This window comes from Petromyzon marinus, chromosome 82 (assembly GCF_048934315.1).
Source record: "Petromyzon marinus isolate PM22_M1 ecotype Great Lakes invasive population chromosome 82, UKy_Petmar_22M1.pri1.0, whole genome shotgun sequence".
Classification (NCBI taxonomy): Eukaryota; Metazoa; Chordata; class Hyperoartia; order Petromyzontiformes; family Petromyzontidae; genus Petromyzon; species Petromyzon marinus.
This window is the reverse complement of record NC_133747.1, coordinates 2,498,980-2,516,528: the sequence shown is the minus strand read 5'-3', so window position 1 is coordinate 2,516,528 and position 17,549 is coordinate 2,498,980. Positions and strand designations below refer to the sequence as shown.

Below are 17,549 nucleotides of genomic sequence, written 5' to 3'. Positions count from 1 at the left end.
ATAGCAGACAGACAGAAAATATGGCATCCGTGCAGGACCGCCCTTTCCTGAAACCGCATTGGGGCTCCGCAAGCCTCTCCTCAGCGTGCCTGGCAAGGCGATGTTGAATAATCCTTGCCAGGACCTTCCCCGGCACACTAAGGAGTGAGATGCCCCTGTAGTTGTTACAGTCTGTGCGGTCCCCCTTCTTAAAGAGGGGGACCACCAGGGCATCCTTCCAATCCTGCGGAACCAGTCCAGTGGTCCAGACTGTTGTTATGATGTCCTGTAGGGCAGTCTGTGCACAAACGCCACCCTCCCTCAGCATTTCGCTTAGGAGATCATCTTTGCCCGCTGCCTTTCCTGGTCTCAGACTCCGGATCGCCTTCAGTACATCCTCAACAGATGGCACTTCAGCCAGCCACTCACAGGGTGTGACTTCTTCCAATATTTGAGGTACCGCAGCCTCAGCAGGGTCATCCCCGCTTTGTGCCACGATGTTTTCCTGGCTGAGGGATTTCCCCTCCCCCAGGACCTCACAGAAATGCTCAGCAAATCTGCAAACCTGTTTCTGGGGGTCAGAAATTGGATCACCGTTTTTTCACCCTAATGATGGTAATAGGTGTGGTGCTGCAGGTTACTTTTTTGATGGAGTTAAATAGAGATTTGTGATCGCGGGCCACTGAGGCAGACTCCATCTCCTCAGCAACCCGCGACCACCACCCATCCTTGCAGCGCCTCACGGCTCTCCTAACCTCCGAGCGAAGGCTGCGGTAAGCCTCCTCATTCTCTGACGTGGGATTCTGTAGCCGATGACAGTGGGCCTGTCGCTTTTTCTCAACCATCCTGAACACCTCCTCTGTCAGCAAGGGTCTCTGGGGAGGTCTGGACCACGTACCTAAAGCAGCCATTGCAGCTGCATGAGTCAGTCCTAAACCTCGCCCATCTACCCTCGACATCAGGAGTGGGGGACGATGCCAACCCCAGCCGCATGTTGAAATTCTCGCTTGCAACTTTCATCAGCTAGCTGAGACCAGGCCACTTTAGGTTGGAATGGGGTCCTGGGTGTACACCCACCACCGGAGTGGAAGAATGGCAGGCACATCTTACAGATGACTTCTCGATGGTCAGAGGGCAGATCAGCTCCACGGTAGGTCCTGGTGTCAAGGACATGGGCTCGCATCCGCTGGTCCGTCACTATGTAGTCCAGCAGATGTTCTTGCTTGGACCCGGCATGCATCCATGATGTGGTGTGGATGCGCCGATGCCGGAACAGCGTGTTGGTAATTACAAGCCCATGGGCTGCACAAACATCTAGCAGCCTCCTGCCGTTGTTATTGATCTGATCTGGCCCATGCCCTCCAATCACTCCAGGCCGGGTGCCAGCATCATGACCAACTCGGGCATTGAAGTCACCCAACAAGATGACTCTATCCCGAGGGGAAACTTTAGCCAGCACCTGTGACAGGAGGTCATAGAGGGCATCTGACTCATCGGCTTTGCCTGCATCCCTCCACGGATGTTCGTCTTCGGTGGGGGCATAAGTAACCACGACCACCACTCCTCGCCTCCGATTGATGGGAAGGCGAGCCCAAAGTAGCCTGGGGCTTACAGCTTCCCACACCTCACGCGCACACACACACAAGCACACACACACACGTGGGTAGGGGAGTGAGTGGGTGAGTGGGTGAGTCAGTGAGTGGGTGAGTGAGTGGGTGAGTGAGTGAGTGAGTGGGTGAGTGAGTGAGTGAGTGGGCGAATGAGGGGGTGAGTGAGTAGGTGAGTGAGTCGGTGAGTAGGTGAGTGAGTGAGTAGGTGAGTGAGTGAGTAGGTGAGTGAGTGGATGAGTGAGTAGGTGAGTGAGTGAGTAGGTGAGTGAGTAGGTGAGTGGGTGAGGGAGTGGGTGAGTGAGTAGGTGAGTGAGTAGGTGAGTGAGTGAGTGGGTGAGAGAGTGAGTGAGTAGGTGAGTGAGTGAGTAGGTGAGTGAGTAGGTGAGTGAGTGAGTGGGTGAGTGAGTGAGTGAGTAGGCGAGTGAGTGAGTAGGTGAGTAGGTGAGTGAGTAGGCGAGTGAGTAGGTGAGTAGGTGAGTGAGTAGGCGAGTGAGTAGGTGAGTAGGTGAGTGAGTGGGTGACTGAGTGGATAGGTGAGTGAGTGAGTGAATAGGTGAGTAGGTGAGCGAGTGGTAGCTCACCAATGGTGAGTGAGTAGCTGAGTGAGTAGGTGAGTGACTGAGTGGGTGAGTAGGTGAGTGAGTGAGTAGGTGAGTGAGTAGGTGAGTGAGTAGATGAGTGAGTAGGTGAGTGAGTAGGTGAGTGAGTAGATGAGTGAGTAGGTGAGTGAGTAGGTGAGTGAGTGGGTGAGTGAGTAGGTGAGTGAGTAGGTGAGTAGGTGAGTGAGTAGGTGAGTGAGTAGGTGAGTAGGTGAGTGAGTGAGTGAGTAGGTGAGTAGGTGAGTGAGTAGGTGAGTAGGTTGGTGAGTGGGTGAGTGAGTAAGTGAGTAGGTGAGTGAGTTGGTGAGTAGGTGAGTAGGTGAGTGAGTAGGCGAGTGAGTAGGTGAGTGGGTGAGTGAGTTGGTGAGTGCGTGAGTGAGTAGGTGAGTGAGTAGGTGAGTAGGTGAGTGAGTAGGTGAGTGAGTAGGTGAGTGAGTAGGTGAGTGAGTAGGTGAGTAGGTGAGTGAGTGAGTAGGTGAGTGAGTTGGTGAGTAGGTGAGTGAGTGAGTAGGTGAGTGAGTTGGTGAGTGAGTAGGTGAGTGAGTAGGTGAGTAGGTGAGTGAGTAGGTGAGTGAGTTGGTGAGTTGGTGAGTAGCTCACCAATGGTGAGCGCCAGCACCTCCCCCAGCGAGGACTTTGAGTTTGGGCTGCTCAGCCGGAGGATTTCCTCTCCGCTCAGGTCCAGCTACGAGGATTAATCAATGAATGAATTAATTAGAATTCACTAACATTCACTGCTCATCAATAAAGCAGCTGCAGCAGGAGGAATCAGAGAAGCTGTGAAGCTCTTTGTCACAGGGAGGTGGGGGGTGTCAGACTGTCACCACAACAACACAAAGACAAAGATCCCCCGTGTAGGCTCTAACTGGCTCCTGGGGCAAGTGCTGTTAGCTACCGGCACTGTGGATGCATTCAGAGGGGTGTGGTACACCAGCACCACCGCTCCCGGCCGCCTTTGTCTCTCTCAGAGGTAGCGATGTTCACTACACCACCAACACCGCTACCGCTACACCACCACTACCACCACCACTACCACTACACCACCACCAACACCGCTACCATCACCACAACTACACCACTACCACCGCTACACCACCACTACTACTACTACTACACCACCACGACCACTGCTACACCACTACCACACCACCACTACACCACCAACACTACACCACCACCACCGCTAGACCACCACCACCACTACACCACCACCACTACTACACCACCACCACCACTACACCACCACCACCACCACTACACCACCACCACCACCACCACTACTACACCACCACCACCACTACTACACCACCACCACTACACCACCACCACCACTACACCACCACCACCACTACACCACCACCACACCGCCACCACCACTACACTACCACCACCACACAGAGACCCATAGACTCACCACACAGAGACCCACAGACTCACCACACAGAGACCCACAGACTCACCACACAGAGACCCATAGACTCACCACACAGAGACACACAGACTCACCACACAGAGACACAGAGACTCATCACACAGAGACCCATACTCTGTGTCTGTATGTGTGTGTGAGTCTGTATGTGTGTGTGTCTGTGTGTGTGAGTCTGTGTGTGTGTGCGTGTCTGTGTGTGTGTGCGTGTCTGTGTGTGTGTGTCTCTGTGTGTGTCTGTATGTGTGTGTGTCTGTGTGTGTGTGCTGTGTGTGTTTCTCTGTGTGTCTGTATGTGTGTGTGTCTGTATGTGTGTGTCTGTGTGTGTGTGTGAGTCTGTGTGTGTGTGCGTGTCTGTGTGTGTGTGCGTGTCTGTGTGTGTGTGTCTCTGTGTGTGTCTGTATGTGTGTGTGTCTGTGTGTGTGTGCTGTGTGTGTTTCTCTGTGTGTCTGTATGTGTGTGTGTCTGTATGTGTGTGTGTCTGTGTGTGTGTCTGTGTGTGTGTGACACTGTGTGTGTATCTGTGTGTGTGTCTGTGTGTGTGTCTGTGTGTATATCTGTGTGTGTGTCTGTGTGTGTGTCTGTGTGTATATCTGTGTGTGTGTACCCGTGTGTACGTGTGACACTGTGTGTGTGTCTGTGTGTCTGTGTGTGTCTGTGTGTGTGACACTGTGTGTGTGTGACACTGTGTGTGAGTACCTGGTGCGGTGTATAAACATTGCCACTAGGGAGACAAAGGCGGTCGGGCGTGGTGCTGGCCACCCACCCCCTCGTGTACCGTTCCGGCCTTCATAGGTGCTGATCGCTAACAGCACTTGCCCCTACAGTCTGTTAAGGCTATGTGGGGGATCTTTGTCATTGTTTTGACTGTGTGTGTGTAACTGTGTGTAACTGTGTGTGTGTGTGTAACTGTGTGTGTCTGTGTGTGTGTAACTGTATGTGTGTTTGTGTAACTGTGTTTAACTGTGTGTGTGTTTAACTGTGTGTGTTTAACTGTGTGTGTGACACTGTGTGTGTGTGTACGTGTGACACTGTGTGTGTGTACCCGTGTGTATGTGTGACACTGTGTGTGACACTGTGTGTGTGTGTGACACTGTGTGTGTGACACTATGTGTGTGTGACACTGTGTGTGTGTGTCTGTGTGTGACACTATGTGTGTGACACTATGTGTGTGTGTGACACTGTGTGTGTGTGTCTGTGTGTGACACTGTATGTGTGACACTGTGTGTGTGTGTCTGTGTGTGACACTGTGTGTGTGAAACTGTGTGTGTGTGACACTGTGTGTGTGACACTGTGTGTGTGACACTGTGTGTGTGTGACACTGTGTGTGTGTACCCGTGTGTACGTGTGACACTGTGTGTGTGTGACACTGTGTGTGTGACACTGTGTGTATTACACTGTGTGTGTGTGACACTGTGTGTGTGCGTGAGACACTGTGTGTGTGTGTCTGTGTGTGTGTCTGTGTGTATATCTGTGAGTGTGTTTGTGACACTGTGTGTGTGTGACACTGTGTGTGTATCTGTGTGTGTGTGACACTGTGTGTGTGTGACACTGTGTGTGTGTCTGTGTGTGTGTGTATGTGTGTGACACTGTGTGTGTGTATGTGTGTACCCGGGTGTACGTGTGACACTGTGTCTGTGTGTGTCTGTGTGTGCGTATGTGTGTGACACTGTGTGTGACACTGTGTGAGTGTGTCTGTGTGTATATCTGTGTGAGTGTGTGTGACACTGTGTGTGTGTGACACTGTGTGTGTGTGTGTCTGTGTGTGTCTGTGTGTGTGTCTGTGTGTATATCTGTATGAGTGTGTGTGTGACACTGTGTGTGTGACACTGTGTGTGTGTCTGTGTGTGTGTGTCTGTGTGTGTGTGACACTGTGTGTATATCTGTATGTGTGTGTGTGTATATCCGTGTGTGGGTGTATATATCTGTGTGTGCGTGTGTATATCTGTGCGTGTGTACCCGTGTGTACGTGTGTGACACTGTGTGTGACACTGTGTGAGTGTGTGTGACACTGTGTGTGTGTCTGTGTGTGTCTGTGTGTGTGTGTCTGTGTGTGTGTCTGTGTGTGTGTGTCTGTGTGTATATCTGTGTGTGTGTGTGTGTCACTGTGTGTGTCTGTGTGTGTGTGTCTGTGTGTGTGTGTGACACTGTGTGTGTGTCTGTGTGTGTCTGTGTGTGTGTGTGTCTGTGTGTGTGTGTGTGTCTGTGTGTATATCTGTGTGTGTGTGTGACACTGTGTGTGTATCTGTGTGTATATCTGTGTGAGTGTGTGTGACACTGTGTGTGTCTGTGTATGTGTCTGTGTGACACTGTGTGTCTATCTGTATGTGTGTATATCTGTGTGTGTGTGTCTGTGTGTGTGACACTGTGTGTGTGACACTGTGTGTGTGACACTGTGTGTGTGACACTGTGTGTGTGTACCCGTGTGTACGTATGACACTGTCTGTGTGTGTGACACTGTGTGTGTGTCTGTGTGTGTGTGTGACACTGTGTGTGTGTCTGTGTGTATATCTATGTGAGTGTGTGTGACACTGTGTGTGTCTGTGTGTGTCTGTGTGTGTGTGTGTCTGTGTGTGTGTCTGTGTGTGTGTGTGTATCTGTGTGTATATCTGTGTGAGTGTGTGTGACAGTGTGTGTGACACTGTGTGTACGTGTGTGTGACACTGTGTATGTGTGACACTGTGTGACACTGTGTGTGTGTATGTGTGTGTGTGTGTCTGTGTGACACTGTGTGTCTATCTGTATGTGTGTATATCTGTGTGTGTGTCTGTGTGTGACACTGTGTGTGTGACACTGTGTGTACGTGTGTGTGACACTGTGTGTGTGTATGTGTGTGTGTACCCGTGTGTACGTGTGACACTGTGTGTGTGTGTGTGACACTGTGTGTGTGACTGTGTGTACGTGTGTGTGACACTGTGTATGTGTGACACTGTGTGTACGTGTGTGTGACACTGTGTGTGTGTGACACTGTGTGACACTGTGTGTGTATGTGTGTGTGTGTCTGTGTGTATATCTGTGTGAGTGTGTGTGACACTGTGTGTGTCTGTGTGTGTCTGTGTGTGTGTGACACTGTGTGTGTGACACTGTGTGACACTGTGTGTGTGTGTACCCGTGTGTACGTGTGACACTGTGTGACACTGTGTGTGTGTGACACTGTGTGTGTGTGTCTGTGTGTGTGTGTGTGTGTGACACTGTGTGTGTGACACTGTGTGTACGTGTGTGTGACACTGTGTATGTGTGACACTGTGTAACACTGTGTGTGTGTACGTGTGTGTGTACCCGTGTGTACGTGTGACACTGTGTGTGTGTGTGTATATCTGTATGTGTGTATATCTGTGTGTGTATATCTGTGTGTACGTGTGACACTGTGTGTGTGTGACACTGTGTGTGTGTGACACTGTGTGTGTGTGTGTACCCATGTGTACGTGTGACACTGTGTGATACTGTGTGACACTGTGTGTGTGTGTGACACTGTGTGTGTGTGACACTGTGTGTGTGTGTGACACTGTGTGTGTGTCTGTGTGTGTGTGACACTGTGTGTGTGACACTGTGTGTGTGTGTGTCTGTGTGTGTGTGACACTGTGTGTGTGTCTGTGTGTGTGACACTGTGTGTGTGTGTGTGTATATGTGTGTGTGTGACACTGTGTATGTGTGTGTGTACCCGTGTGTACGTGTGACACTGTGGACAGCTGTCTCCATGTGCCGTGACAGCGCCAACGGTGAGCTCCACCAGGTGCTGGAAGACGTCGCTCCTCGAAACAAAGTCTGTCTCGCATGCCACCTGCATCATCATCATCACCATCACCACCATCATCACCTACATCATCATCATCATCACCATCATCATCATAAAACCATCATCACCATCATCACCATCATCATCACCTACATCATCATCATCACCAACATCATCACCATCACCATCATCATCACCTACATCATCACCTACATCATCACCTACAGCTCCACCAGGCGATGGAAGACATCGCTCCTCGAAACAAAGTCTGTCTCGCACGCCACCTGCATCATCATCATCACCATCATCATCACCATCACCACCATCATCACCAACACCATCACCATCATCACCATCATCATCATCACCATCATCACCAACACCATCATCATCACCTACATCATCATCATCACATCACCTACAGCACCATCACCTACAGCACCACCATCATCATCACATCACCAACAGCACCATCACCAACACCATCACCACCATCATCATCACCTACAGCAGCACCATCATCATCATCACCTACATCATCATCATCACCTACATCATCATCATCACCACCACCATCATCATCATCACCATCATCATCACCTACATCATCATCATCACCTACATCATCATCATCATCACCTACATCATCATCATCACCATCACCACCACCATCATCATCATCACCATCATCATCACCTACATCATCATCACCTACATCATCATCACCAACATCATCATCATCACCTACATCATCATCATCACATCTCCTACAGCACCATCACCTACAGCACCACCATCATCATCACATCACCTACAGCACCATCACCAACACCATCACCACCATCATCATCATCACCTACATCATCATCATCACCTACATCATCATCACCTACATCATCACATCATCATCACCTACAGCACCATCACCTACAGCACCACCATCATCACCTACATCACCTACATCACCTACAGCACCATCATCATCACCATCACCTACATCACCACCTACAGCACCATCATCATCATCACCTACAGCACCATCACCATCATCACCTACATCACCTACATCACCTACATCACCACCTACAGCACCATCATCATCATCACCTACAGCACCATCACCATCATCACCTACATCACCTACATCACCTACATCATCATCATCACCTACATCAACATCATCACCTACATCACCTACATCATCATCACCTACAGCACCATCACCATCACCTACATCATCATCATCATCACCTACATCATCATCATTACCTACATCATCATCATCACCTACATCATCATCATCACCTACATCAACATCATCACCTACATCACCTACATCATCATCACCTACAGCACCATCACCATCACCTACATCATCATCATCACCTACATCACCTACATCATCATCATTACCTACATCATCATCATCACCTACATCATCATCATCACCTACATCAACATCATCACCTACATCACCTACATCATCATCACCTACAGCACCATCACCATCACCTACATCATCATCACCATCACCTACATCATCATCATCATCATCACCTACATCACCTACATCATCATCATTACCTACATCATCATCATCACCTACATCATCATCATCATCACCTACATCACCTACATCATCACCACCATCATCACCACCTACAGCACCATCATCATCATCATCACCTACATCATCACCTACATCATCATCATCATCACCTACAGCACCATCACCTACATCATCACCTACATCATCATCACCTACATCATCACCTACATCATCATCACCTACATCATCATCATCACCTACATCATCATCATCACCTACAGCACCAACACCACCATCACCACCAACATCACCATCATCACCTACATCATCATCACCATCACCACCAACATCACCATCATCACCTACATCATCATCATCACCATCATCATCACCATCACCGACATCATCATCATCATCACCATCATCATCATCACCTACAGCACCACCATCACCACCATCATCACCATCACCACAATCATCACCATCACCACCAGGCGCTGGAAGACGTCACTCCTCGACACAAAGTCTGTCTCGCACGCCACCTACATCACCTACATCATCATCATCACCTACATCATCATCATCATCACCTACATCATCATCACCTACATCACCATCATCATCATCACCTACATCATCATCATGACCTACATCATCATCACCTACATCATCATGACCTACATCATCATCACCTACATCATCATCACCATTATCACCTACATCACCTACATCACCTACATCATCACCATCATCATCACCTACAGCATCATCATCACCTACATCATCATCATCACCTACATCATCATCACCTACATCATCATCACCATCATCACCTACATCACCTACATCACCTACATCATCACCTACATCATCATCACCATCACCTACAGCACCATCATCATCATCATCACCTACATCACCTACATCATCACCATCACCACCACCATCACCACCACCACCACCATCACCACCACCACCACCATCACCACCATCACCACCACCATCACCACCACCACCACCACCACCCCCACCACCACCACCCCCACCACCACCACCACCATCACCACCACCATCATCACCACCACCTACAGCACCATCACCATCATCACCATCACCACCACCACCACCATCACCATCATCACCATCACCACCACCCCCACCACCATCACCACCACCATCACCACCACCACCCCCACCACCACCACCACCACCCCCACCACCACCACCACCATCACCACCACCATCATCACCACCACCTACAGCACCATCACCATCATCACCTACATCACCATCATCACCTACATCATCACCTACAGCATCATCACCTATATTATCATCATCATCACCTACAGCACCATCATCATCATCACCATTACCTACAGCATCATCATCGTCATCACCTACAGCACCATCATCATCACCATCACCTACATCATCATCATCATCATCACCATCACCTACATCATCATCATCATCACCATCATCATCATCACCACCACCTACAGCACCATCACCATCATCACCTACATCACCATCATCACCTACATCATCACCTACATCATCACCTACAGCATCATCACCTATATCATCATCATCATCATCACCTACAGCATCATCATCACCTACATCACCTACATCATCACCTACATCACCTACAGCATCATCACCTATATCATCATCATCATCACCACCATCACCTACAGCACCACCACCACCACCACCATCACCCCCACCACCATCACCACCATCACCACCATCACCACCACCACCACCCCACCACCACCACCACCACCATCACCACTACCACCACTACCACCATCACCACCACCATCACCACCACTACCACCACCACCACCACCATCACCACCACCACCACCCCCACCATAACCACCACCACCCCCACCACCACCCCCACCACCACCCCCACCACCATCACCACCATCACCACCACCACCCCCACCACCATCACCACCACCACCACCACCCCCACCACCACCACCATCACCTCCACCACCATCACCACCACCTACAGCACCATCACCATCATCACCTACATCACCTACAGCATCATCACCTATATCATCATCATCACCATCACCTACAGCACCATCATCATCACCACCACCATCACCACCACCATCACCACCACCATCACCACCACCCCCACCACCACCATCACCACCACCACCACCATCACCACCACCATCACCATCACCTCGACAAGGGCAGCTGACTGCCCTGTGAGCATCACTCCCAGCATGCCGTTCTGTGTACTGCGTCCTTCCAGCTTCGTGGCCCTGGCGAGTCCCAGGCGGTGAGCCTCTCCCTGCAGCCACTCCTCAGCCTGGCGCCGGGGATACAAAGGCGGCCGGGAGTCACTCAGACACTCAGCCACTCACTCACCCACCCAGCCAGCCACTCACCCAGCCACTCATCAACTCAGCCACTCAGCCACTCACTCACCCACCCAGCCAGACACTCACTCACTCACACACTCACTCACCCACTGACCTATCCCCCCACCCACCCAGCCACCCACCCACCCACTGACCTATCCCCCCACCCACCCACCCACTCACCCACCCACCCACCCACTCACCCAGCCACTCACTCACTCACCCAGCCACTCACTCACTCACTCACCCAGCCACTCACTCACTCACTCACCTACCCACTCACTCACTCACCCACTCACTCACCCACTCACTCACTCACTCACCCACTCACTCACCCACTCACCCACTCAATCACTCACCCACTCACTCACCCACTCACTCACTCACCCACTCACTCACTCACCCACTCACCCACCCACTCACTCACTCACTCACCCACTCACTCACCCACTCACCCACTCAATCACTCACCCACTCACTCACCCACTCACTCACTCACTCACCTACCCACTCACTCACTCACTCACCCACTCACTCACTCACCTACCCACTCACTCACTCACCCACCCACTCACTCTCCCACTCACTCACCCACTCACTCACCCACCCACTGACCTATCCCCCCACCCACTCACTCACTCACCCACTCACCCACCCACCCACCCACTCACCCACCCACCCACTCACTCACCCACTCACTCACTCACCCACTCACTCACCCACTCACCCACTCACTCACTCACCCACCCACTCACTCACTCACTCACCCACTCACTCACTCACCCACTCACCCACCCACCCACTCACTCACTCACTCACCCACTCACTCACCCACTCACCCACTCAATCACTCACCCATCTACCCACTCACTCACTCACTCACCCACCCACTCACTCTCCCACTCACCCACTCACTCACCCACTCACTCACCCACTCACTCACCCACCCACTGACCTATCCCCCCACCCACTCACTCACTCACCCACTCACCCACCCACTCACTCACTCACTCACCCACTCACCCACTCACTCACCCACTCACCCACTCACCCACTCACTCACCCACTCACTCACTCACTCACCCACTCACTCACTCACCTACCCACTCACTCACTCACTCACCTACCCACTCACTCACTCACCCACCCACCCACCCACTCACTCACCCAGCCACCCACTCACTCACCCACTCACTCACTCACTCACCCACTCACTCACCCACCCACCCACCCACTCACCCACTCACTCACCCACCCACCACCACTCACTCACTCACACAGCCACTCACTCACTCACACAGCCACTCACTCACTCACTCACCCACCCACTCACCCACTCACTCACTCACCCACTCACTCACTCACTCACCCACTCACTCACCCACTCACTCACTCACCCACCCACTCACCCACTCACTCACCCACCCACCCACTCACTCACTCACCTACCCACTCACCCACCCACTCACTCACCCACTCACCCACTCACTCACTCACCCACCCACCCACCCACTCACTCACTCACTCACCCACTCACTCACCCACTCACTCACCCACTCACCTACCCACCCACCCACTCACTCACCCACTCACTCACCCACTCACCCACTCACTCACCCACTCACTCACCCACTCACTCACCCACTCACTCACCCACTCACTCACCCACTCACTCACCCACCCACTCACTCACCCACTCACCCACTCACCCACCCACCCACCCACTCACCCACTCACTCACCCACTCACCCACTCACTCACCCACTCACTCACCCACTCACTCACCCACTCACTCACCCACTCACGCACTCACTCACCCACTCACCCACCCACCCACTCACCCACTCACCCACTCACTCACCCACTCACTCACTCACTCACCCACTCACTCACTCACCTACCCACTCACCCACCCACTCACTCACCCACTCACCCACTCACTCACTCACCCACCCACCCACTCACTCACTCACCCACTCACTCACCCACCCACCCACTCACTCACCCACTCACTCACCCACTCATTCACCCACTCACTCACCTACCCACCCACCCACTCACTCACCCACCTACCCACCCACTCACTCACCCACTCACTCACTCACCCACCCACTCACTCACTCACTCACCCACTCACCCACTCACTCACCCACTCACCCACTCACTCACCCACTCACTCACCCACTCACGCACTCACTCACCCACTCACCCACTCACTCACTCACTCACCCACCCACCCACTCACTCACCTACCCACCCACTCACTCACTCACTCTCCCACTCACCCAATCACTCACTCACTCACCCACTCACCCACCCACCCACTCACTCACCCACCCACTCACTCACCCACTCACCCACTCACTCACTCACTCACCCACCCACTCACTCACTCACTCACCCAGCCACTCACTAACTCACTCACTCACTCACCCACCCACTCACTCACTCACCCACTCACCCACCCACTCACTAACTCACCCACCCACCCACCCGCTGACCTATCCTTCCACACACCCACCCACCCCCCCACCCACCCACCCACTCATCCACCCACCCACCCGCTGACCTATCCCCCCACCCACTCACTCACCCACTCACTCACCCACCCACCCACTCACTCACCCACTCACCCACTCACTCACCCACTCATCCACCCACTCACTCACTCACCCACCCACCCACCCCCCCCACCCACCCACCCCCCCACCCACTCACTCACCCACCCACTCACCCACCCACTCATACACTCTCCCACTCACTCACCCACCCACCCACCCACTCACCCACCCACTCACCCACCCACCCACTCACCCACCCACCCACTCACTCATTCACCCACTCACTCACCCACTCACCCACCCACCCACGCCCCCACCCACCCACCCCACCCCCACCCACCCCCCCCACCCCCCCACCCACCCACCCCACCCACCACCAACCCACCCACCCCACCCACCCCACCCACCAGTGCATCGTCCCCCTGGAACTTGGCGAGTGCTGCTCTGCAGGCTGAGAGGGGCAGTCCGGTTCGCCTTCTCAGCCTCTGTAGCAGCTCCCTGCCGCCCGGCCCTGCCGCTTGTTGGGACGCTGAGGCCGAGCGGTGGAAGGGCACCGGCGGGGAGGAGAGGGGCGGCGTCCGGCGGAGGGGAAGGCGACTCACAGCGGTGGCTGTGGTGGTGGCTGTGGTGGTGGTGGTGGTGAGCCTCAGGGGCGATAGCTGCGGTGGAGCGAGAGAGTGGGGAGATACACAGACACAGTCACACACACACACACAGTGTACACACACACACACACAGTGTCACTCACACACAGTGACACACACACACAGTGTCACACACAGTGTCACATACAGTGTCACATACAGTGTCACACACACAGACACAGTGACACACACACACACAGTCACACACACAGTGTCACACACACACAGTGTAACACACACACACACACAGTCACACACACACAGTGACACACACATAGTGTCACACAGACACAGTGTCACACAGTCACACAGTGACACACACACACAGTGTCACACAGTCACACAGTGTCACACACACACACACACAGTGTCACACACACAGTGTCACACACACATAGTGTCACACACACAGTGACACACACACAGTGTCACACACACACACACACACAGTGTCACACACACAGTGTCACACACACATAGTGTCACACAGACACAGTGTCACACAGTCACACAGTGACACACACACACAGTGTCACACACACACACAGTGTACACACACACACACATACAGTGTCACACACATAGTGTCACACACACACACACAGTCACACACACACAGTGACATACACACACACAGTGACACACACACAGTGTCACACACACAGTGTCACACACACAGTGACACACACACACAGTGTCACACACACAGTGACACACACACAGTGTCACACACACACACAAACAGTGTCACACACACAGTCTCACACACACACACAGTGACACACACACACACACAGTGTCACACACACAGTGTCACACACACACACAGTGTCACACACACACAGTGTCACACACACACACAGTGACACACACACAGTGTCACACACACACAGTGACACACACACAGTGTCACACACACACACAGTGTACACACACAGTGTCACACACACAGTGTCACACACACAGACACAGTGACACACACACACACACACAGTGTCACACACACAGTGTCACACACATAGTGTCACACAGACATAGCGTCACACACACACACAGTGTCACACACATAGTGTCACACAGACACAGTCACACACACACACAGTGTACACACACACACACAGTGACACACACACACACAGTGTCACACAGTGTAACACACACAGTGTCACACACACACAGTGTACACACACACAGTGTCACACACACACAGTGTACACACACACAGTGTAACACACACACACAGTGTCACACACACACAGTGTATCACACACAGACACAGTCACACACGCAGTGTCACACACACACAGTGTCACACAGTGTAACACACACACACACAGTGTCACACACACACAGTGTATCACACACAGACACATTCACACACGCAGTGTCACACACACACAGTGTCACACAGACATAGTGTCACACACACAGTGTCACACACACACACACTGTCACACACGCAGTGTCACACACACAGTGTCACACAGACATAGTGTCACACACACAGTGTCACACACACACACAGTGTCACACACACACAGTGTCACACACACACAGTGTAACACACACACAGTGTCACATACAGTGTCACACACACAGTGTAACACACACACACAGTGTCACACACACACAGTGTCACACACACACAGTGTCACACACACACAGTGTCACACACACACACAGTGTCACACACACACACACAGTGTCACACACACACAGTGTCACACACACAGTGTACACACACACAGTGACACACACACACAGTGTCACACACACAGTGTCACACACACACACAGTGTAACACACACACAGTGTCACATACAGTGTCACACACACAGTGTAACACACACACACACAGTGTCACACACACACAGTGTCACACACACACACAGTGTAACACACACACAGTGTCACATACAGTGTCACACACACAGTGTAACACACACACAGTGTCACACACACACAGTGTCACACACACACAGTGTAACACACACACAGTGTCACATACAGTGTCACACACAGTGTAACACACACACACACAGTGTCACACACACACAGTGTCACACACACACAGTGTCACACACACACAGTGTAACACACACACAGTGTCACATACAGTGTCACACACACAGTGTAACACACACACACAGTGTAACATACACAGTGTCACACACAGACACACATTGTCACACACAGACACACAGTGTCACACACACACAGTGTCACACAGACATAGCGTCACACACACATAGCGTCACACACACACACACAGTGTCACACACACATAGTGTAACACACACACAGTGTCACACACACACAGTGTCACACACACACACAGTGTCACACACACAGTGACACACACACAGTGTAACAGTGTCACACACACACAGCGTCACACACAGTGTCACACACACACAGTGTCACACACACAGTGTTACACACACACAGTGTCACACACACAGTGTCTCATACAGTGTCACACACACAGTGTCACATACACCGGGTGTCATCATACCAGCGAGGGAATGAATCACCAAGTGATGAGTGACAGAGCGAGTTAGGGAATGAATCATCACGTGAATGAGTGACGGCGAGCGAGTGAATGAATCACCACGTGATTGAGTGACAGAGCAAGTGAATGAATCACCAAGTGAATGAGTGAATGAATCACCACGTGAATGAGTGACAGGGCGAGCGAGTGAATGAATCACCAAGTGAATGAGTGAATGAATCACTACGTGAATGAGTGACAGGACGAGCGAGTTAATGAGTCACCAAGTGAATGAGTGAATGAATCACCACGTGAATGAGTGACAGAGCGAGCGAGTGAATGAATCACCAAGTGAATGAGTGAATGAATCGCCACGTGAATGAGTGACAGGGCGAGCGAGTGAATGAATCACCAAGTGAATGAATCACCCAGGGCGAGCGAGTGAATGAATCACCAAGTGAATGAATCACCACGCGAACGAGTGACAGGGCGAGCGAGTGAATGAATCACCACGTGAATGAGTGAATGAATCACCACGTGAATGAGTGAATGAGTTAC

The 17,549-nt window shown here is 52.0% G+C and overlaps 1 protein-coding gene across 1 annotated transcript in view; it reads right to left on the bottom strand.

Annotated features, from left to right (window-relative positions):
• The window catches only part of LOC142907708 (elongation factor Ts, mitochondrial-like), a 29,856-nt gene that overhangs the window by 11,794 nt on the left and 513 nt on the right, over positions 1-17,549 (bottom strand). The window contains exons 2-5 of the mRNA XM_076057362.1: positions 14,264-14,515; positions 11,115-11,243; positions 7,276-7,395; positions 2,789-2,873 (exon numbers count right to left, since the gene is read on the bottom strand). Coding sequence (XP_075913477.1) covers positions 2,789-2,873; positions 7,276-7,395; positions 11,115-11,243; positions 14,264-14,515 — 586 coding nt within the window. The remainder of the gene's footprint in view (positions 1-2,788; positions 2,874-7,275; positions 7,396-11,114; positions 11,244-14,263; positions 14,516-17,549) is intronic.